This window comes from Laccaria bicolor, genomic scaffold (assembly GCF_000143565.1).
Source record: "Laccaria bicolor S238N-H82 LACBIscaffold_14 genomic scaffold, whole genome shotgun sequence".
In the NCBI taxonomy this organism is placed as follows: domain Eukaryota; kingdom Fungi; phylum Basidiomycota; class Agaricomycetes; order Agaricales; family Hydnangiaceae; genus Laccaria; species Laccaria bicolor.
The window spans coordinates 437,549-459,451 of NW_001889885.1; the positions used below are offsets into that span (position 1 = coordinate 437,549).

The 21,903-nt window shown below is 46.1% G+C and overlaps 5 protein-coding genes across 5 annotated transcripts; 3 read left to right on the forward strand and 2 right to left on the reverse strand.

The window, feature by feature from the left end:
• Positions 1–1,797: 1,797 nt before the first annotated feature.
• On the reverse strand, positions 1,798–2,694 carry LACBIDRAFT_327868 (uncharacterized protein; the record flags this gene model as incomplete). Its single annotated transcript, XM_001881893.1, has 4 exons — positions 1,798–1,917; positions 2,033–2,091; positions 2,477–2,535; positions 2,600–2,694. The coding sequence occupies 4 exons, from the start codon at positions 2,692–2,694 to the stop codon at positions 1,798–1,800; spliced, it is 333 nt and encodes a 110-aa protein (XP_001881928.1).
• A 705-nt stretch (positions 2,695–3,399) lies between these two features.
• Positions 3,400–5,537, forward strand: LACBIDRAFT_327869 (uncharacterized protein; the record flags this gene model as incomplete). The annotated part of the gene is made up of 11 exons (XM_001881752.1): positions 3,400–3,623; positions 3,678–3,754; positions 3,811–3,932; positions 3,960–4,075; positions 4,126–4,330; positions 4,368–4,403; positions 4,457–4,472; positions 4,525–4,862; positions 4,923–5,155; positions 5,279–5,412; positions 5,518–5,537. 11 exons carry the CDS (start codon positions 3,400–3,402, stop codon positions 5,535–5,537), a joined length of 1,521 nt encoding a protein of 506 aa, XP_001881787.1.
• Positions 5,538–10,741: 5,204 nt separating this feature from the next.
• Positions 10,742–11,764, forward strand: LACBIDRAFT_327870 (uncharacterized protein; the record flags this gene model as incomplete). Its single annotated transcript, XM_001881753.1, has 5 exons — positions 10,742–10,751; positions 10,855–10,926; positions 11,032–11,221; positions 11,347–11,394; positions 11,686–11,764. 5 exons carry the CDS (start codon positions 10,742–10,744, stop codon positions 11,762–11,764), a joined length of 399 nt encoding a protein of 132 aa, XP_001881788.1.
• A 6,468-nt stretch (positions 11,765–18,232) lies between these two features.
• Positions 18,233–18,851, forward strand: LACBIDRAFT_327871 (uncharacterized protein; the record flags this gene model as incomplete). The annotated part of the gene is made up of 2 exons (XM_001881754.1): positions 18,233–18,266; positions 18,301–18,851. The coding sequence occupies 2 exons, from the start codon at positions 18,233–18,235 to the stop codon at positions 18,849–18,851; spliced, it is 585 nt and encodes a 194-aa protein (XP_001881789.1).
• Positions 18,852–19,538: 687 nt separating this feature from the next.
• On the reverse strand, positions 19,539–21,621 carry LACBIDRAFT_327872 (uncharacterized protein; the record flags this gene model as incomplete). The annotated part of the gene is made up of 6 exons (XM_001881894.1): positions 19,539–19,622; positions 19,667–19,695; positions 19,775–20,335; positions 20,651–20,660; positions 20,857–21,449; positions 21,504–21,621. The coding sequence occupies 6 exons, from the start codon at positions 21,619–21,621 to the stop codon at positions 19,539–19,541; spliced, it is 1,395 nt and encodes a 464-aa protein (XP_001881929.1).
• Positions 21,622–21,903: the final 282 nt, after the last annotated feature.

Here is a 21,903-nt window from a genome sequence, read left to right on the forward strand (position 1 = left end):
CGTTAAGTATAAGAACCGAAATCGAGAATATGTTTATCCGAGTGGAGGGGTGGGCACTCTGGTTGAAGAGTTATTCATACCACCCGACGACGCAACAAAAGTTCTCGGGACTATTCATAATTTGTCTCGAACGTAGCGGAAACAGTGTGAATTGAATCAATTGTGCTTTGAATTTTTATCCAAGGACGTAAGAAATTCTCTCAAACGCAGGTATAAAATGACCGACTCACAATAATAAAGCACGCGGTGCAACAAAAAACACCGGTGCGTACTAGTAGGTACCGGTGACGTATACGTACCTGAAATATAAATGTTTCACCTGCAATCTAACACCGAGAATGACTAATTTTGTCTCTTCTTTCGTCTCTGAAAATCAATCAAATGAGAAATTCGGTGATATGTGGCAGAAACCCCGGAATGTGATTCGCCGTGTTCATCCCATGGTTCTCCTTTGGTCTCTGTGGATTGGATCACAATGGTTCATTGAATTTGAGCTTATAGACACCCAAAAACCGCACGCACCTCCCAAAATCAACGGAGCCGCCCACTTCCAAGGCCCGTCGCCCACCACTGATCCGGGGACCTTGGAAGCTTGAATGGCCCTCAAAGATGGTGATTTCGCATCCCCTATAATGAATCCAAAGGCACTGTAATAGTCATGTCGAAAACGTGGGATTACGGGTCCTCTGATGACCGCTGGTTGAAAAACGGAACAGGAGACATGGCGTGCACAGTGCACACCCCCGAAGAGAGGCTGGAGTTGCGCGAGCGGATGCAGTGCGAGGGAGCTCCGCAGATGCGTGCTGCCAACACCCGTTCACATACACATGAATCTGCGGTCTTCTACACGCGTAGGCTAGCAATGCACAACCCAAGCACAACTTCGCGGGTGCAGATATTTTTTAAATGTTGGATCTGGGCTTGCGGAGGAAGCGTACGTCGGGGCACTGGGAATTTCGGATCATTGGGGATGTGAATTTGATGCCGGGGAAGGGGGATTTGGTCAGAAGGACAGGAACAACAGTAGTGATCAGCCGAGGGTGGAGATGGGCGGAATGAATTACAGGGTAATGTGTATGGCACGGCCTGCCAGATGAGATCGACAAAGAGGGGTCTTCCCTGGTCGTCCTGCTTCCTGCGAGGTACGGATCTTGCCTGCGTTGGTACCTTGATGTGGTGGTCGAGACTCGAAGAAACCCCATGGCTTTGGAAGAACGGGTGGTGATAGAATAAAGTGCGCGGCAACACGGCGTATGCAACGCCGACGTGGGTTTGTGGGATCCAATATCATCGGAATGCTAGTACATAGCTACTCATACACTTCCTATTGCGCCGTTTTACGTTGCAAGAAAAGGTTGAAGAAGAGTTGGGGGCGTACCGTTGCCACCATAGTCCGTCCTGGGCCTCCTCCTGGGCCAAGTTTTTACAACGAAATAAGTCACAGCCGAAAAGAGGTCGAGCAAAGGATATCTGGAGTTCCCTAGAACGAGAATTGTGCAAACTTCTGCTTCCAATAAGGAGGGCTACGCGCCTTTGTCTAGTCGGGATTGGAGTTGTGGGTCGTTTGTGAGTGATGGTTTTGGGCAACACGTGTGATTGCCTCATCGTCTCTTCGCTCTCACCCCAACCACCACCATCAACCGTCCACTCACATCTCGTCTCTCTATTCTGCCTATCAACGAGTTTCGATTCACATACGAACGGTGGGGTGTGGTCGCAAGGGAATCAAAGGACTGCTGGAATGACGACAACCCTAGGACGACGACTTCTCACAGCAGAACGGTAACAGGTTCAACATCACCGCCTCGGCGGCTTGCGTAAGACATCCAGGCGTTTGGGTTCGTCCGTAGTAGCCATTTGACTGGCCGAATGAAAGGAACCGAGGATGCCGAATTCACCACTTTGTCGAACATCAATCTATATCTCGATGTATGTAAGTCTTTTTTATTCGTGTTTCTTCCCGTTTTGAAACTAGACTGTCACATAAACTCATGCGCCCCAGAACTCAGTATTTGCGGACATGAGTACTTACTGCACCACGAAAGTGCAATACCTCAGTCAGGATTTTGTAGTTCATAAAGCGGCGCGTCACTATCATAGATTGACTGATCCACACTGACTGAATCAAACGTCTTACCGCGTCTTTAGTCGTCTTGCTGCTCTCCTTGTCGAAACAAAGAGCTTGGGTATGATTGAGTGGTTAGGTGCTCTGGGCCTGGTAATAAAATTTATACTCATACCGGAATTTTTGGTCACCCTCCGGTGAGTTCTCGTTTGATTTTCGTGGTCGTACTAATGTTCCCTGACAACCACTTGTGTCACTCGAAGCAGTGAACAACGACAACCGAAGTTCTATCGTACTAGTATTAATGTAGCTCCACCGCAACAGGCGTCAAATCTCCACAAGTTCCAAACTTGCCCCGTTTTCATCTACAGCGGGTCCTTTCTTGTGCTTCGCACCTCGCCCAGAGCTCACTCTTGTTTTGGTTATAAGGCCCAAATAAGGCCATCACCGTGTTCACTGCCATCTCACCGCTGTTTACGACGTTTCTTCAACACCCTGGAACCGTTTATTGTGAGTCCCTATCGCGCTGCTCACCTCAAAAGCCAGTGATCGTTCTCGCCATCATGGGTGTTGTTTAGGCGGGTCTTTCGGTACTTTCCCACAGGAGAACCACCTTCTTTGACCTTCATTAGGCACTTGCCGTACCGGGGAAACCTCTCAAAATCTAGCCACCCGATGAACACCCGAACCTTTCAAAGGGACCCAGTGGCGTGCTACGGATAGTTCGTAAATCATGAACCTCCCTCAATCCGAATCGCCCGGGGTGCCTATCTTTACAGTTCCTTAACTGGACCTTGAGCTCGAAGAGGGAGATCTTTGTTTGGAATGCTTAGCTGCTAGGGCTGAGCAGTCCGTCAAGACCCGTTACGGCCGCCGTGCGTGTATTACATATCATAATCTTCTTGACCTATTCCGGTCACTGATCAGTTGCGAAAAAATATACCTAGCCTGTGCGATGCTTTTTTTATGCACAGACGCCAACCACAGCTGAATTCGACCCCAATAGAACCCAATCTACCTGAAATATCGAGCATTGATCACGATTAATACGGCCGCAGCCCTAATAGTAGCTGTGAGCGCTGGTTGTGAAGGTGACGGTTCACACCATATCAGTTCGCTTTGCGCGGCGGGCGCCTATCTAAACAAACACGAAGGAGGCACGTCGACATGGACCGTGGTGACACAGATTTTCAACTTATATCCGGAGGATCCCTTGGACATGAACAAGCTGATCGGTATGTAAAGGGATATGATGGCCATTGTGGTAGTCTTCCAGGATCACTATAAATACTTCCACTGACAAAAGCCCTGGCCAGACGTGCTCCTTTCTGACAATGTTTGCCGTAAAGAACCTCTTGCAACGCTTGTTGAAACTCGTACTGAGCATATTCCTCAGCAGTAGCCTGCGCAGCTGGCTTGCTCGGCTGCTCTTGGGTTCATGCTTCACGTGTATCGCATTGTCACTCTCCATCTGGGGTATTGTAGGCCCCGAAAATCTGATCCCGATGGTGGTCCTCAATGTCACCATACTTTCCCATCACTCGTATGTCATGACTAAGTGAGCCTCGTCCCTTCAACCAGTCTGACCATAGCTGATCACCCTCTCACACAGACGTGAGGCATTAAAGGAGAAGCCCCGGTTCGGATCCTTAGTCGACTTTATCCTCACCACGGCTGAATGCACGTTTGGTGAGCAATACTATTTGGGAATGTGTTCATGATTAGGCTGACAGCGATGTTGCTAGTGCCTTACTTTGTGCAACCTTGGAGCTGGTACGGAAAGGATCCTTATGAGATGCCTGCTGTTACCTTTCTCGTCACGTCCGCGATCTACGTCCAGATAGCATGCCTCTGCCTGCTCTTGATGGTACGCTTTGCCGTGATTGTTACACAGGCCATTGATGAACCCTCGGGGGTGGTGACCAAACCATTTGACTTTTATGCCATGACAAAGGGCGACAAACCACCGTCCTTACCCATTCACCGCATAGTTGCGGGGCCCGCCATCAGGTGTGTCAGTTCTGTACTCTGGATATTAACGAGGTTTACCACTCGCACAGCCATGACCAGCATAAGTTTGTCCCCCTCCTCAGACGCAGTTTCGTCACGGTCATTGCGTTGGTCCTCCTCGCATTCTCGTTCACCAACCTCGTATTTGGACCTGTTCAAGAGGCGGCTATGAGCCCTTATAAAATATATACCACACCTACCACACTAACGTTGAATAATCCGGCCGTTGTTGGTGAGAATTGGAGAATTGTTGCTGTAAGTAAAATCTTTGTTTTGCAACCGTGTTTGCCAGTGTTCACAACTTGCCATTGGCAGCTCGCTAGAAATGGTACGTTTGGCGACGAGTCTAAACTTCATGAAGCCATAAACGTCAATGCCCAGTGGGACAACAAGACCGGTATGTCATTGGCTTCCCGTTGAGCAGGACATTCTGTCTGAGTCGCTATAAGTTTCCATCTGCGCCTTCAAAAACCTCGAGCCTGCTTTCCAGGCTATGAATTCGGAGGATAACGTTAAAATGGTTGTGTTCGACTGTCCCCTTGGATGGCCTGACGTTTTGATAACCGTCAACTTCACTACTCTCGGAATCAACGGCACATTTCCATCGAATTCTGCATCTAGCGCCGTATCGATCGTGGTTGGCATGTACAACGATACCGGGGGCGTAATCCGAAACACATGGCCAATCCCTCTTGTCCCTGATGCGCATCTTTTTGGAGGGGTTATTGCAACTATCCGAGAGCAGTTCAGGAGGCCGGGATTGGCATCTTTGGGTATCTTCAGCTCTGTATGTCGCTCAGTTCGTGCTTTCTACTCGCATCCTTATTAAGCCACGTCGCGACACCAGACAGAGGGGTTCTATATTGGTGCCGTCCCATTCCTGTCGTCAGACCCTTCCTTGCAAGTTCCTCGACACAACAACACTGCCACGCTACGCTTGTACCTACAAGACGATTACTCTGACTGGCATGTCTCTGTCGAGTATCGAGAGAAATCTGTCTTGAGTGGACTAGCCGCAGTGGGAGGCTTCTGGACGGTGCTCAACGGTTTATTTGCCACGATATTTGGGACGACGCTGTTGTTTGTTCTCTTTGGTGACTCGGAGTGATGTGCTCTTCCGTATATCCGAGGTTTACTGACGAGGACTTCAGGCAGCAAGCCTCTCTCAACCTTCGGTTTGATACATCAGATACCTAACTTCAGGCCTGACGAGCCTGGCGAGCGTTATCGAAACCTCTGTCAATCTGACAAAGGGATGTTGGATTACATCCATGACCACTTCGTCGATTTGAGCCCATTCGAGGGTAATCGACCTATCCATGAAATTACCAACCCAGGTACAACTTCGTCTGATCTTACACTGGCAAGGTGAACAAGGTCAAGACAGACCATTACGTACGAATGCCGATTCTCGTTACGTATCTCTCATTTTACTCGTATAGTCTATGATCACTGGCATTGATTTCTCCGGCAAACAGCTATCATCGTACCATTAAACGGTCCATACTTACAGTGTTTTGCATGTGAGATTGCACTGCAAATCCCACGAAAACTTGTTTGCATTTGTATTTCGTGACCTGAAGTACACTTTTGAGATTCCGCCTCAAACTCTAATCCCAAAACGGGAAGCTGCTTTATTTTTAGGCAGCAACCAAACAAACCGATGTTTGTCGTCTCGCCCTCCAAGGTTCCAACTCGACGACGCCTACTTACAGGAGCTTGCCTGCCTCATCCCTATACATACTCCCTCGCAAAGGTATTTTTTTGTCTTTCCCATATTCATTACTGTTACTGATAAGCATCATGATCCTTCCTGGCCCGGACTGACATAACATGGCGAATCAACATGATCCTCGCAACAAGAACCCACCGCTTCGAGTATAAAAACATCAACCCTTATCATGCAACCTCGCAGAATGAAGAATTTGCAAGGACAATACAGCACGAACAATGTTTCGCCTCGAGCGGTGGGTCACGAGCCTGAGGAGGTGCAAAGGAGGTGTAAATTGAAGAGCAGCAGCTCATGTAATGCTGAATTGAAGGGCGAGATTTACTAGAGCAGTTCGGTGCTTGACTGCAGGTGTGTTTTTTACATTTATAGATCATCGCTACAAGGTGGCGTCAACGGTCCTCATAACGTTACCAAAGATACATCATGTCTACATTAGTTGCAGCAATACTACTAGAATTTCTGCTCTAACTTTAAGATGTTGTCCCTTTTCTCTTTTTTTGAACTCCTTTTTGAGGGCTGCAAGGAAATATAAGATAACTTGTATTCAAATAAACCCATGGCGAGCCACAGGACTTCGACAAAATTGTTGAGGATTCTAAAAATAAGGCAGTTTCCCATTTTTGGATTAGAGTTTGAGGCGGAAAGTGAACAACTCCTGAAGTACTGTGCCTTATCGGGAAGCTGGCCACCTTAACTCATTGTCCTAGTTAAGGACTGAGTTTCGAACTATTTGCCATTTTTTTTTACATTTTCCATTAGGTGTACTTCTCATCTTAATGACTACATATATTTTGGAATTTTAAATTGAAATTTGACTTGGTGGTGTTTTTTGTGCATAAAAAGACCATAAACACAGCCCTGACTGGGAAGCTGGCCACATCTGGTTTGTATTCAAATCGTGTTCGGCTCCTTACGTTTCGTGACAAATACCTATAAATAGAATAACTCCAGAGTAGCAATCCAGCAGCAATATGCCTGTATCGTGATGGATAATGGTCCTCTCAGAACAAAAATTTGCGTAGCTATTTAGAACTATATGTGTATAATTATCGAGAAGTTTCGTAATTTTTGGGTGTGTTTTGACCGACCTTTTCTTTCGAACATTCCTGTGCAAGTAATGTTGGACTTTGGGAAGTCCTGGTTGATAGTGCCAGGAGATTGGGGAATAAAAATCAGAAAAAAATAGAGTATAAAAGATGCATTGAATTTAATGACTATTCCCTCAAAAGGTTAGAGTTGGTAATGATTTCTGCAAAAGATCTCCATGATTACTTTCCAGAGGCGACATTTATTATTTAAGAATGTACCCCTTGATGACACTGAAGTTCCAGTCCAATCTCAATTCAAAAATATTGTTAAAAAAGGCTACTAGCTGCTTTACTCTACTTGAGTTTTGACTGTGCAAAAATTTGGGTCAAGGACCTATAATTCTGCACATGCAAAGCTGGCCATGTTGAGGCAGCATCGTGTGAACATGGTAAAAGTGCTATGGCACCTGAATATGAGGAATCATTCGTTCATGGGGTTGATTTAAGGACAATTTTCATTTTTTAGATATTCTCACTCAATTGACCTATTCTCAAGCTTTCCAATGATATAATTTTTTTGATATTTCATGTAGCACAAGCAGCTGCAGAAAATCAGTGGCCAGCTTCCTGATTATGTACAGTAACCATTTTGGGTTGATTTTGGGTGTAGAATGCATGACATCAACCACAAACGACAAGCACAAACAAGTTTTTGTGAGATTTTGAGTGCAATCTCACATGCAAAGCACTGTACTGGCACATGCTATCTCAGTTTGATGCTAGACATTGAATGCTACTTGTATCTATACACACATGATCGGAGTAGTAAACTGATGATCACATTCTAATCTCGGGCTTATGTTGGGCTTATGACTATTCTTGAATTTATTGTGGAATCATTGTCAAACTTCAACAAGCATCGACCCAGATATAGTACAACTCACAGTGTATAATTAAACCACTTCAAAGTTCCACACCTGGGCAACACCTGGGTCAGGGTATTGCTGTCGAAAAAAAGTTGGATAATCTTTCCAGCCCTATGATAAATCCCAGCCAGGTTTGAAACATCAGTGATAGCAATGAAGCCTCTGCCCTCAACATCAAAGCTATGGTTGGGCGGTTGATTGGGGTCTTTGTAATGGATTCTGTTGCACAAATCAGATGGGTTTCTACCCCCTGTAGTCTTTGATCCAACCCCCCTTTATGAGTACTGATCCAACCCCCAAAATAAAACTACTGATCCAACTAAATATGTAAGGATATTCAGGCTGTTTACAGTAGTAGCTGTAAAACAAAGTAAATCAAGGATGTTTCCGGATTGTCGAATCGTAGCAGGATGGCATGGTGATCTTGAATTTTGTTGAAGTGAGTGCCCCACAAGGGCTGCTGTCAGGGACCTCTCGCTGCTCGCACAGGGGAGAAACAGTGATTTATCCAATGAGTAAATCCTGGGCATATGTTGATTGGAGGCATTATTGCTCAATGATTTTCTTCACATTTGTTCAAAGGATTATATTCAAAATTAAAGCTGAGATAAAAAGACACTATGGATGGTAGTCCCATGTGAAATATGCCCATTAGTAACAATCTAAATGAAGCTGATGAATTTACTTAAAATGTGTCTTGAAATATTGGGCATATTCTGAATACATTTAATAATATCTGGGCACATTGAAAGCAAATATTGAATGAGCTGCTGGGGAAAATTTGATGCACATTTTACCAATAGTTCTTATGTGGTCCTTTGTGCACATCCTAATTGCAGTTGATGTTGAATGTTGGACATATTTTGAATTTACCCACCTGGCAAATGTGAAGTAAATTATCGAGCAATAATGCCTCCGATCAACATATGCCCAGGATTTACTCATTGGACAAATCACCATTTCTCCCCTGTGTTGGGCGCTTGGTGACAGGCTTCTTCCCACGATCCCAGATGTCATGCAGGTCATCAGAACATCCTCCGATCGATTTGACCACACCCTGCTGAAGCCTGACGTGGTGCTTGAGCAGATTGACAAGTTGTGCAAGGAGGCTGCAAAATAGTCAAAGATGAGTTCTTACTATCACCTCTTCCAGCTGTGATTTATGATTGAGTTCACAGAGTTGTTGTGTAAATGGTAGTATATCTCTCAATTTTACACGTCTCGGAACATCCCAAAACCTATCACGACCCAAAATGCACCTTGTTTCGTGATGTGTCCTCGGGTTCCATCTCGGTGTAGGATCACATCCTAGTTCATCTTTTCCCCCCTTCCTACCTACACCCCTACAGTGAAGTAATGTAACCTATGACTGACAGCGCGTTAGAAACGACGTCAGCCTCCTCCTATCTGGTTAGTACCCTCCACCTCCAGCTCTCGTAAGTCATCACCCACCAACCTTTAATCAGCTGCAATGCACTCTGATGATATCTATGTGGCCCTCAGGGCCCAGTAGTAATCTCGATTCTCTTGATCTCCATAAATCTTTGTGTTTGACATGGCAATTTATATTGTGTCTGTATTTGTCAAACTCATTGCAATATCAACAGCTATTTCACATAGTTTCGAGGCTTCAGCACCATGCGATAGGCACTCTGGTTTTGCCAAGTCCCTTCATGGGTGTTTGCTTTGGCACAGCTGCAGGAGTAGTGACAACAGCCCTCTACCATGACTATCTCCACCATCTCTGGCCTCTATACAGTGCTTGGTGTGGCTGATCTAGTTTTCTTTCATGGAAAATGCTGACTGTACTAGTCATATGAACATCATGGTGAGTTAGACCCCACCAACTGCCTTTGTTTTCTTTGAGGAAAACTTCACCTTCCAAGCGCTTCATTGCCTAACAGCTTTCTACAGGATCTGAACCATTCAATGGCCCAATTTATGTTGCTTAGGACCATTCAGTTGGCTTCCAGCAACCAGGGAAAATTTCTTGCCAATCCACCATCAATTTCCCCAGTTGTGGAGGTTCCTCCACTTCTGTCACAACTGACACTAACACTCCCCTCTCTTTTTGACCTCCAAAAATATGGGTTACGATCACCATGAACACATTTTTTTACCCTCTGAAAATTTGATTTACCTCACCATCCATGGAATTTCCACACCCCGTTCCGCTTCCTGCAAGAGAATCACCTTTGGTGTACATTTGGAGTCTCCCCAGACCAGACCAACCAGCTGGCGGTCTCGTCTCATTTTCCTCAACCACTTGTTAGGGTGGTCTCCTTGACTCCCCCCTGGTCATGCACCATGCAGCACTCAAATAACAGGCACCATTCTTGCCTCTCCCCACACAACCTTTGTTGGCCCTGGTCTTGCCACCAGCCAATACTTTTCATGACGTCACACATGTCGTGTCATCTTCACACCCATGTCCCCTGCCCATTTTATCTGTGCATTGCCTCTCCCCCATTTTGTTGGGTGCAAACTAGCTCGAGGGCACAGATCCTGCATCATCATACCAATCCACCTCATAAACTCTCTTCTATCACCTCTCTCTCCCTCAATGTTGGTGCAAATGGTCCGAATAATGGTGAAAACCTTTGATCAATAGACTGACAGCTTGCTTTGGGCTGTTGTATTTGCTACTGCACCAGCTACGATTGAGTTATACACCATCAGCAAAACCTGGGTGAGCTAAGCATAGTGTTTGAAAGTCCAGTCCGGTCTGGTCTTTTGGTGCCCAGTGTCTTAGACCGTAACCATAACTGGTCCTCCCAATTCCAGAAACATCAAAAAACTGAACTGAACCACAACAGACCGGTCTTTTGCAGTCTTTTGCGGTTACAAGACCAGTTTTAACCGGTTCTGGTCTTGACCGGTTTGCAACTGGTCTAAACTGGTCTTTGTAGGGCCATGAAACAATAATATTCTAAGTGTTTTATGTACGAGGAGGTCAGTGGACATAACTTGGTACATAGTGATGTGCACAGGTAAGTGTGGGTGTCTCCACATCTACCTTTACTGTCCATTGACATGCCTTGTCGTCAACATATGCCATCCATTGTCCTTCATCTTTGTATCATCATTGTGTAGTGTATCTGTGTATCGTTGTCATTCGTCTATGCATCATTGTCGTTCATCCATACATCGTCGTGGTGGTTGTTGGTGTGTGAGTAGTCGTTGTTGTTCAGCAGCTATGTTGTCATCAACATGTGCCATCTGTCTTCATTCATCCACGTATCCTCGTTGTTGTTGTCCATCTGTGTGTAGTCCTTGTCATTCATCAGTTATTGGATGCCATGCCACATGACGTGGCCTCTGCTTCTCATGTCAAAACAGGAGAGCAGGAGAGGAGTTACATGCTCACCTGGATCGATGCGGACAGTGACAACGACATGGGTTGTCACCGTCTGGACGACATGGCACATCCGTTGACGTGCCATGTCATCGTCATCCAACTGTGTGTCATCATTGTTTGTCTGTGTGTCACCATTGTTCGTCCATGTCTTGTCGTTGTTCCATGTAGCATTGTTGTTTGCCCATGCATCATCATTCATCAGTTGTTGGTTGTCATGTTACCATTAGTGACATGGCCCCTGTTTCTCATGTGAGAAAAGAAGAGGGGAAGGGGAGGTAAGGTACTTACCTTGATTAACATGGCTCATCCGTTGACATGCCAAGTTGTCGCCATCCATCATTGTGCCAGGTTGTCATGAATGCATCATCGTCATTGTTCATCCATTGGGCTGGTGACATGGCGTGGCCAAGTTGTCAGTGGTTGCAGGAGGTGGTAGTTGGTGGTGGCAACGGTGATGAATTGGAAGTGGTCAGGGGGATGAGAATGAAATTGGATGAGAATGAAATTGTTTGTTTGTTTGATCAACACATTTTCATAATAAAAAACATACATAAATATATTGAAAGTTCGGCCCTCAAGGCCTCAAGATTCGAGGCTCGAAAGGCTGGTCTTAGACTGGTTAATCCGGTTTTTGCTCAGTCTTGAAATTCTGGAATCCGTAGAGGACTGTAGGCTGGACTGCAGTTACGGTCTTTGTCAGTCCTGATAATTTGCAGTCTTGATCAGTCACGGTCTTTTTCCAGTTCTGTGACCAGACTTCCAAACACTAGCTAAGCAGCACATGGCAGGGCTGTGCAGTGCCATAGCACCATAGAAAAGGGTATCACCTTTACAGTCCCCTGCACATTCTATGTAGCTCTACATAGAAACACACAGCCACTACACAGTGCTCCCTAGAATCTCAGAGCAGATCTGCAGCCCTCAGTAGCAACCCCTGGGGTCTGCAGATTCCTAGAGGGGGGCATACATTCTGCTCATTTTAATACCATTTTGCATGATTTTCACACAGAACTGGTGTTACAAAAAAATAAGTTCATTGTCTACACTACTACATTATACAACATATCCTAATATTCTATATAGTACTGCTATGATGACTCAGGTTGTTGCCGCTGTCCACTGTCCATTGTCTCAGCCTGTCATCATTCACCTATTGTTGTTTGTGACGTGACCTGCTTCTTGTGTGGAGAGAAGTGCTGGGTCTTTGTGGACAGATTATTGTTGCCTTGTTTATGTTGTTTCGGTTTGTTGTAGGTAGTAGAATGAAACCTAATAGCCTTTGTTAGGAGAAAACTTGTGTGAAAGACAATACACTACTTACTGTCGCGTGAAACCCCATATCCCAGCTTCTAAATGAGAAAGGCTGCCTTGTCGTAGTGTATCTGCTCATTGCCTGTACTCCTCATTTGCATTGTGTTGTTTGGCCAATTTATTTGCCATATCACCAACAGTGACATGGCCCCTGCTTCTTGTGAAAAAAGGAGAGGGGGAGGCTACTTGGTTGCTTACCTGTTCATTGTCCATCATTCATTGTTGTTGTTGTTGTTCATTGTTGTGGGTTGTCACACTGCCTGCCTCTTGTGGATATAACCAAACATGTACTGTCACAGTCATGCAACAACTCAAGCAACGACCACCACAATACTTTACCATCCCCCACATAATCCACATGGACTCCACTGGATTCCACTGGACTGGACTGGACTGAACTGCCAATCACAAAACTGGACTCCACTGGACTGTCCCAACACAAAACTGGACTGGACTGCCAACTATACCCAAAACAAAACTGGACTGGACTGGACTGCCACAGACCTTAAGCACACTTAGATTTCAAAACAAGAAGAAAATTAAAGTATATTTAATAACTACATAGATTAATTTTATTACATTTAATGTTATAGAGAAGGGGGGGGAGTGGTGATCAGGAAGGGAAAGGGAGGGGGGATAGAGGAAGGGAAAGGGAGGGGGAGTGAAGGGGAGAGGGAAAGGGAGGGGGAGAGAGGAATGGAGGGGGAGGGAAGAAGGGAGGGGGGAGGGAGTGGTGAGCAGGAAGGGAAAGAAAGGGGGGAAGGAGGAAGGGATGGGGAGAGAGTGGTGAATGGGGAGGGAGTGGTGACGAGGGAGGGAGTGAAGGGGAAGGGGGGAGGGGTGGTGGTGCTGGGCTCTCATCGCCGTTCGTGCGTGGCGACGCTGCAACCTCATTTGTTGTTGTCCCATCATCGTCGGCCTGCTCTTCACGTCGGCCGCTCTTCACATGTCGCCCCCTCTGCATGTGTCGTTGTCGTGGGCCGCTTTGGTGCTGTGGCAGTGGGCGGTGGTCGTTTTTTGTTGGCGGTCATTGTTTTTCATGGGCAGTGGTCATTTTTCGTGCGACGTGGCAGTGGGCGGAGGCCATTTTTCATGCGACATGGCAGTGGGTGGAGGCCATTTTCTGTGGGCGCTCGTCGTTTTGCATGAGTGCTCGTTCGTGTCTGTCGTGCGAGAGTCGTTGTCCGTCGTGGGCGCTTTGGGTCGTGGTCCGTTGTGGCTGTTGACGTATCGTGTTGTCGTCGTGCTCACGTGTTGTTGTTGTCACATATGTTGTTGTCCTCATGTGTTGTTGTTGTTGTTGTTGTATGTTGTTGTCCTCACGTGTTGTTGTTGTTGTTGTTGTCCTCAATGTGTTGTTGTTGTTGTCCTCATGTGTTGTTGTTGTTGTCATCCTCAACATGTTGTTGTCATGTGTCGTTGACACGTCATCGTGTCATCATCCATGGGCGGTTGTTGGCATTGGTGGGGTGTGGTGTGCCTGTCGTGGTGAGAACGGAACAATGGGGTGGTGGGGCATACATACCCCTTGCCCATGATGTGGCAACGTCATGGGCGCCGTCCCTTGTTCTTGGCCCGTCGTTCCGCGTTGGCATGGGTGTTGTTAGCATGGGCATCATTGGCGGTGTTGAGATGGCAGTGAGGGGCGAATGGGTGGTGGTGGTGGAAGGGAAAAGGATGGTCACAGCAGTGTGACCATGCCACAAACAGAAGATGTGATGATGTGGCATGCCCTCAAGTAAGTCACGTGCAAGCTTCACCCTGCCAACTGAACAAAATGATTAACCCCTACTATGTAAATCATTAGCCTTGTAATTCTGTTTGTAAATTCATGTTGACCATGTTAATTTCATAGTCTTTTTTTGTAGTATTATAATTAATATCAATAAGTAATAAGTAATGGTGCACTGGAATCCAGTGGAGTCCAGTGGACTGGAGTGGACTGAACTGGACTTGAGACCAGTGGACTGGGCATTGTGCAAGCCAATTTGGCCTAGCAAGTGGGCCACTGGAATCCACTGGACTCCACTGGAATCCACATGGATTATGTGGGGGATGGTAAAGACCTCCCAGTCATAGGCAGGGGCAAGTTGTTGCGTGGGTTGCTTGGATCTGATGTATGTGCAGGAATGGGAGGCAGTGACGATGTGCTTGCCATCTTCTTAGACACCTTGAATTCACCTGTGATGTGTACACTGGATAGTGTGGTTGATGTCTGAGAAGGGGTTGCTGCTGAAAAATTCAGAGTGTGTATAGGGGAGGTGGGGGTATTGTTGAAACTGTTAAGTAATTCTGTGCTTCAGGGGGTGAGGGATGTTTTTGAATGAAAAGAAGCTGATTTTGATATGGCCTCCATGTGTGCTTTCTTGTGAGAACCTGACGTGAGCTCCTGTGATGCTGACTTGTTTGTTATAGTCCATTTTTTCAGTGATGATGAACGGGATGCTGAGCATGAGGTGGGAGGTGTCAATTTTGAGGAGCCCACTTGAGTAAACAAGTATGATGGTCTTGTCATGGTGACTCCACTCAAGTTTCTCCTAGCAGGTGGAGCAGTGTTATTTAGTGTTTAAAGGTTCAGTTCAGTCCGGTTTTTTGCCCCGAAAACACGCAACCGTAGACCGGAACTGGTCCAGGACCGACCCAGATATTGAGGGAACCGAACCGAACCACCTAGGACCGGTCTTTTGCGGTCCATGATACCGGTTCAGACCGATCCAGACCGGTTTTTTTGCGTATAATTTATTATACCAATATAAACCATTTGTATCTCAACCATTATTACTCTGAAAAATAAACGGGTTATATAAAATAGTAAAGCATATAAATACCCATCATTCTACCAATTTTCAAGAGATTTAATGAAGATTTGACATAGCTATGACTGAAACCGAATTACATCTCATAGAGACTCGGGTAAAATATGGATTTGGTTATATCTTTCTTAATTCTTAACCGTTTTTGATGAAACAAAAACCCAATAAAAGGCAATAAACGTGGTTACAAGGCTATGTAACGCACGTGACCGTTTAACCGGTTGCAACCGATTAAAACCGGTCTTTGAATGGTTTTAAAATATTTTTGAAATGAGGCAACCGGCAACCGGACCAACGCCAAATTGGGGCAACTGCAACCGAAAAAAAGACCGGACCATGGTCCGGTTCAGTTCGGTCCACCGGTTTTTTGCGGTCCTATGGACTGAACCTTTAAACACTAGTGTTATTCAGATTGGCTGGTGTTGCGTCTGTGATGATCGAGTTAGCCAGGGCTAGTGCTTGGAAGTCCAGTCTCAAGACTGCAAAAAGACTGCAACTGGACCGGACCAAGACTGCAAAAGACCGGACCTGCAGTCTTGGTCTTTTAGATTTGAGATCACAAGACCGCAAAAAAACCGGTTGACATGGACCGGTCTTGTCGGTTAAGACCGGTCTTTTGTACCTACATAATAACCCTTCAAAACGCACCTAAGATCATATTTTTAGGACAAAAACTGACAAAGATACATACAAAACTGTAAAATATTTCGTGAAAATAGCAGATGTACCTTAGCATTTTTGTATATACATCAATTTTCGACGTAATTTAATGTTCTTGCACTCGTTTAGAAGCTACGAAGAATGTTAATAAATTTACCAACTCATAATTGCAATATCTATTGCATATTTCGTTGAAAGACCGGTCTTGAACTGGTTGTAACCAGTTTGGACCAAGACTGGTCCAAAGACTGAAAAAGACTGCAGTCTTGGTCTTTTCTGGTCCTGGTCTGGTCTTTTGAGGTTTTAGGAATTGTGTGGACCAGTCTTGGTCTTGGTCTTTTTGTTTTGGGCCAAAAAACTGGACTGGACCGGACTTTCAAGCACTAGCCAGGGCGTGTTGAGTTCCCACAGTGTCCATCTTTGTAGCAGGTGTTCTGTGAGTTACAGTAGAGATATCTAACAACACACTATCCTAGTGAACATCCAGTGAGCTAAACACTTGGTACACTGGTGTGAAGACCCTTTCTTGTAAGAGAAACAGTCGGTGGGCGTATCCTAGAAGAGGTTTGCTAAGCTTCGGAAATCCAAAGCAGTAACCTCTCCAGCTTTCCAGGAAATCCTCAGAAAGTAGGATATCAGATGCTAGTTGAGTAAACGAGTACTCAATGCCTAATACAAAGCTGACACTTACTATGCAGTAGAAGTGTTAGGAAGGGACTCTGAACCTAACCACTTACTTTCTGTGGTTTAGAAGAACGGTAAAACATCTCTTCTGGAGAGCAAAATGCAGTGGTGGTTGAAGTAAAGAATCGATGATATTTGGTGTGTAAACAATGTGTACAAGATATCAACCACATGTGATTGAACGTGTGACTAAATGTGACATTGATAATACTGAACATGTAGAGAGGTCAATCAGTGGAAAGTATATAGAAGTAATGAGAGATGCAGGAGTTGAATCCTATGTTACACTACATTTATTCGTTTTCTGTGACATACAGGGGATGACAACTACTGCATATATTATATGGTATGAGATATCTACATACATCTACAACACACAAGGGTTGGTGTCTGTGCACACCCAAATCACCTTGTTGCATCCGCTGCGTGAGCTCATCAGCATGCCATGCAATGGTCCACATCAACACAAACAAAACTAAGTAGAAGGGGTGGTATCAGATTTGAAACAAGGGGAGGGGGCCATACAGAATCAATACACAGTTCTACCTAACACCCCCATCACCTGCACTCTACCCATTGGCCAATAAAGGCCTGGCATCATGCAATGTGTCGGGTTTTCAGTGCATGTTAGCATGATGTGTCAGTTGTGTACCGCCATTTGGTTGGTTGCATGTTGTGTTGCATTTGGGCGTGTTGCCGTCACGTCTCTTGCGTCACGTCCCTCATATCTGGGCATTTTCGCTCTATGTGTTGGTTGCATACAGTCAATGTCAGTCATTTGGTTGGTTGCATGTCATATCGCGTCGTGTTTGGGCATGTTGCCGTCATGTCTCTTGGGCATGTTGCCGTCATGTCTCTTGGGCATTTTCGTGTCCATACGCATCAACGAGGCTGAGGGGAGTGTCAACGAGGCTGAGGGGAGTATCAACAAGGAAGGCTGGGCAGGAAGGGTCAGGACCAAAAAGATTTCAAAAGCTCAGAGCTGTCACTGTTTGGCAACTGTTGCAATGCTTTGGCTTATTTGGACATCACCACGTCAATCACGGTGACGGCTGACGTGACTTGGACGTGACACTGACAGGGAAGTTCCTGAAGATCTATGCTGAAGGTACAGCTGTGGACAAGGGGGTGGCAGAACGTGGATCCCAGATATAGGGTTGGGGGGGGGGCATCCATCAGAGGCCTTAAATTTTTTTGTGACCTTCTCTAATAAAATCCATTCAAATGGTTTGCAACACTACCAGAGCACCCTTGGAGCTTGATTTGGTAAGTTGCACACATATTTGGTCAGTAATTTTCGATACCTTGCATACGTCCTGATGTGTGTGGTGTTTACAGACATTTCCTGGGCATGACACCCTGAAGGCGATGGAGTTGACATCGGGCGCATAGGTGGTTGGAATGGTGCAAGGCAAGTCGATGAGTTTGATGAGTGTGGAGAACCCAGAAGGTCATCACTGCCATTGGTAAACAACGTTCAGAGGTGACAGCTGCCAATAACCGATGGTTCCTTCTGAGAAAAACATAGGAGGGTGGGAAGAACATACCGTATTTGGGGGGTGAAGGGAGGGGGGGTTGAGCACTAGGGCCTTAATTCTTCTTGCGACTGTATATGTAAATTCCACGTTCCGCCACCCCCTTGGCCATGGACAAGCAAAGCTCACTAATTTGGTATCTTGGTAAATAATGTATCTAGAGCTGAGATTTTTCCAGATTCTGGCTTGGATCTGCAAAATGCGTCGAAAAATGCACCTCCGAAGTTTTTCCCACAAGGAATTGGCATGGCCAAAATTTTGGACCAAAAAACTGCAACATTTACAGCGCTTTCACAATGTAATGAGAATCACGTTTTTTTTTTTGTGTTTCCATATATGGAATTTAGAGAACCTTGTCAATTTATTTGTCTCGTCTTCACTATGGGCAACCGGAAAATCAGCGCGGACCTCAAAGAATGTGCACTACGACTCTGGGAGCTTGGCTACGACCTAGGCTTTATCTCGGAAAGTCTATGTATCTCTAAGGCAAGCATTTACCAGTGGCGCAGCATCTTTGCGGAATTTAGCTCTGTCAACCGGCCACCCTCTCCACTGCTTGGAAGGCCGAGAATCATTGTTCGCACTGTGCTCACTGCTATCAAGGAAGTCTACCACAATGAAGTGGATGCATACCTTGATGAACTCGTCTGGTGGCTTGCCATTCACCACGATATCGTGATCTCACGCAGCGCGCTTCACAAGAACCTTCTAGATGCAGGTCTTACTTGAAAACTGCTCCACAAGATTGCAAAGGAACGTGATGAAGAGATGAGAGCTGAGTACATGGATGTGATTCGAGATTGCACAGGTGGGCGGGGTGCAGAACCGGTGTTCATCGACGAGTTCAGCATAAATGACCATGATACTGCACGACGCTACGGACGGGCACCATCTGGACAATGTGCAGACTTCATCAACAACTTCGTGCGTGGTGATCGGTATTCCACAGTGGTGGCGATTAGCATCAGTGGCTATGATGCAGTATGCTCCATCCTGGGATCATTTGACAGCGACCAGTTTCGTGATTTCATCGTTGAGCAGGTGGTGCGTCAAAATTCACACTCTTTCTCCATTTAGTGAATGTTGGATAGCTCCCAGGAATGAATGCCTGGCCTGGAGAACGGAGTATCTTGATCATGGACAATTGCCGGATCCACCATAATCCCGAGTTGGTTGATCTCATCAATGCGGCAGGTGTGATTCTCTCCCATGATCTCCCATGATCTTTCCTCACTTTACTGAGGATAGGCAGGTTGTCTTTTGATATACCTTCCTCCTTATTCACCTGATCTGAACCCCATTGAAGAGTCCTTCAGCACTTGTACGTCCTTTGTGAGCACTTAGATATGTTCAGCCCTGACTTCATTCAGTGAAAGCATTCGTGCGTCGCCATGGTTTTCAAATCAGGGCGAATGATCACCCCGAAATGGCTTTGATGGAGGCTTGTGGATGCATTACAGCTGAGATGGCACAGAGTTGGTTTAGGCATGCGGGGTACATCTGGAATGTGTGATTGCAATTGAAATTGGTATTGATGTACATACAACATGAGAACGAGTGTCGAAAAACTGGTCTAAAATGCAACAGACTACAGTACAATTGATGGTCCAAAAGAAAAGAGGTCATTTGAAGAGGACTCGATCAAATCTCACCGGTGATGGAATCCCATTTTCTGGACTTCACGTCAGAGATAAATGTCTTGTGTTTGGCAAGGAAATCTTCCCAGGCAAGCTTTGCGAAGCCTGCATGCCCCTGCCAATCCTCACGATCCAACTTCTCCACACGTCGATCCCCCGGCTGCACCTTCAGTTTTGCCAATCGAGCCTGATCCTCATTGTCGACTGCATAGTGAATGCAGAATTCCTCCAGAGAGATCGGGCGTGGAAGGATCACTTTCAGTGGTGAGCCAGGGGCAGATCCAGGAGCAGCGTCATGTAGAATGCCTGGAGTTCGGGGCCTAACACCTTGGGCGTATGCATGGTTCAATTTTGGGGCATGTGTGGGGTTCAAGGGCACGTTCAGGAAAGGAGCGGGGGCCGGGTGTGGAGCATCAGGGTATTGGTTGGGATATACGTTGTTGGCAGGATGGGGATTATAAAGGGGAAGCATGGGGTAAGGATACGGTGGCGGAAAATAGTGCGGATGTGGATAGCCGCCGTAAGGTTGAAATTGTTGGTTGAGAGCCGGTTGAGGGACAGCGGTGGGAGGTACTGCTGTGTCAACGGAATTAGATGCAATAGTGGCCACAGTGGTGATTCAGAGCCTTTGCAACTGTGCAAAGTGGGTGCTGTTGGGTGGTTCGGTCAACGATGCAGTTCCCTTGTCCTAGACAGGAATGGTAGGTCAGAAAATTGAATGATAAAGAATATATATGCGCACCAAGTGACTGGCCCAAACTTGCAGTCTGAGGCCGTTCAACTCCCAGATGTCAGATCCCGAAGAATAAACACGTTTATCTGGGAAACGTGGATCGGACCCAATGGGGTACTTCAAGCGAAGTTTTTCAAGGAACGCGCTGGTTCCCTCACAAACTACCTGCTGCAGAAATGTATCATTAGTCAGTAGTACGAGGTTTACGGAATGATACTCACCTGCTGCTCTCAGATCGTTGAGCCCAGTGGCCCTTCCCTGAATTCTTCCCTTTCCAGATCGACACCTCGAGTCCCAGCTGTAGTATCGCTCGGCTGACATCGAAACTGTAAGACATTTGTTGGAAAAAAGGATTGAACCTCACCATTGCCGCAACCTTCGAAAGAGGGGGAAGTGACAAGGTAATTGTTGTGTCCTTCCCTTTCTTCGTCAACTCCTCAAGCTTCGCTATCATGGCTTTGTAGCCCACCTCATTTGTGAGCAGCTTCTTCTTGTCGTTTGCCGGTACCTGCTGCTTCCAAAAGAGTTGTTCCTGGTTGATTGATGTGATTGTTGGTGCGTACGAGCCTTCAACAGAACAAGATGTGAGGGACTGTAGGAATTCGATGCGTGGGGTGCTGAGAGTGAAGAAAAAAGGTCCTCGCGATAATGGCTCTGGCTTGTCCTTGAGAGTGCGCGGTGGGCGATTGATTTTGATGTATGCGGTGATATTGGTGAGAGTCTTCGTCTTCTTGGCAGGGCACTCGTTCTCTTTTTTGGTTGACTGTTTGTCGTCATCGTCATCGCTTGAGTGAGTCGATGAGTCGTCGGCAGGTTCCTCCACATGACTGGAGGAGGGAAGGGGGGTGCTGTTCGTCGTCTTCGAGGCTGCTTTGGAGGCTTTCTTCTTGTCCTTCTTCTCCTTTTGTTTTCGCTTCTTCTGCATGAGCTCTGGAGTGGCCGTGAACCATTTCGCCACTGGAGAATTGCTTCGGTTGCGTGAGTGTTGAGTGAGCAAATGTGACAACTTACAGTGCGGATTATCTACGGCAATCTGCCGGATATCTTCTTCGATGCCCTGTATCTCGTCGTTGACGCTGCCGTCCATGGCAACAGTCGTGGTAATGGCAGTGAGAAGAGATTTGACCATATTACTAATTTAGGCAAATACAAAAAAAAAAAAACGTGATTCTCATTACATTGTGAAAGCGCTGTAAGGAGAAAACAGGTCAAAACCAGCCAGAAATTATCAAAAGTACCTGTGCTGGGCTTTGGCTGGAAGCTACTCAGAAAGGGCAAAGAATCTATCAGAAAGGCATTTCGAAAGCCTAGTGTGATGGAATTTCTTGGTCCCATGATAGATGTCACATCAAAGGTGACTAAGTGCCCAATTTGGGTCAATGTTTGGCAATTTTTTCCAGAAGAACTACTT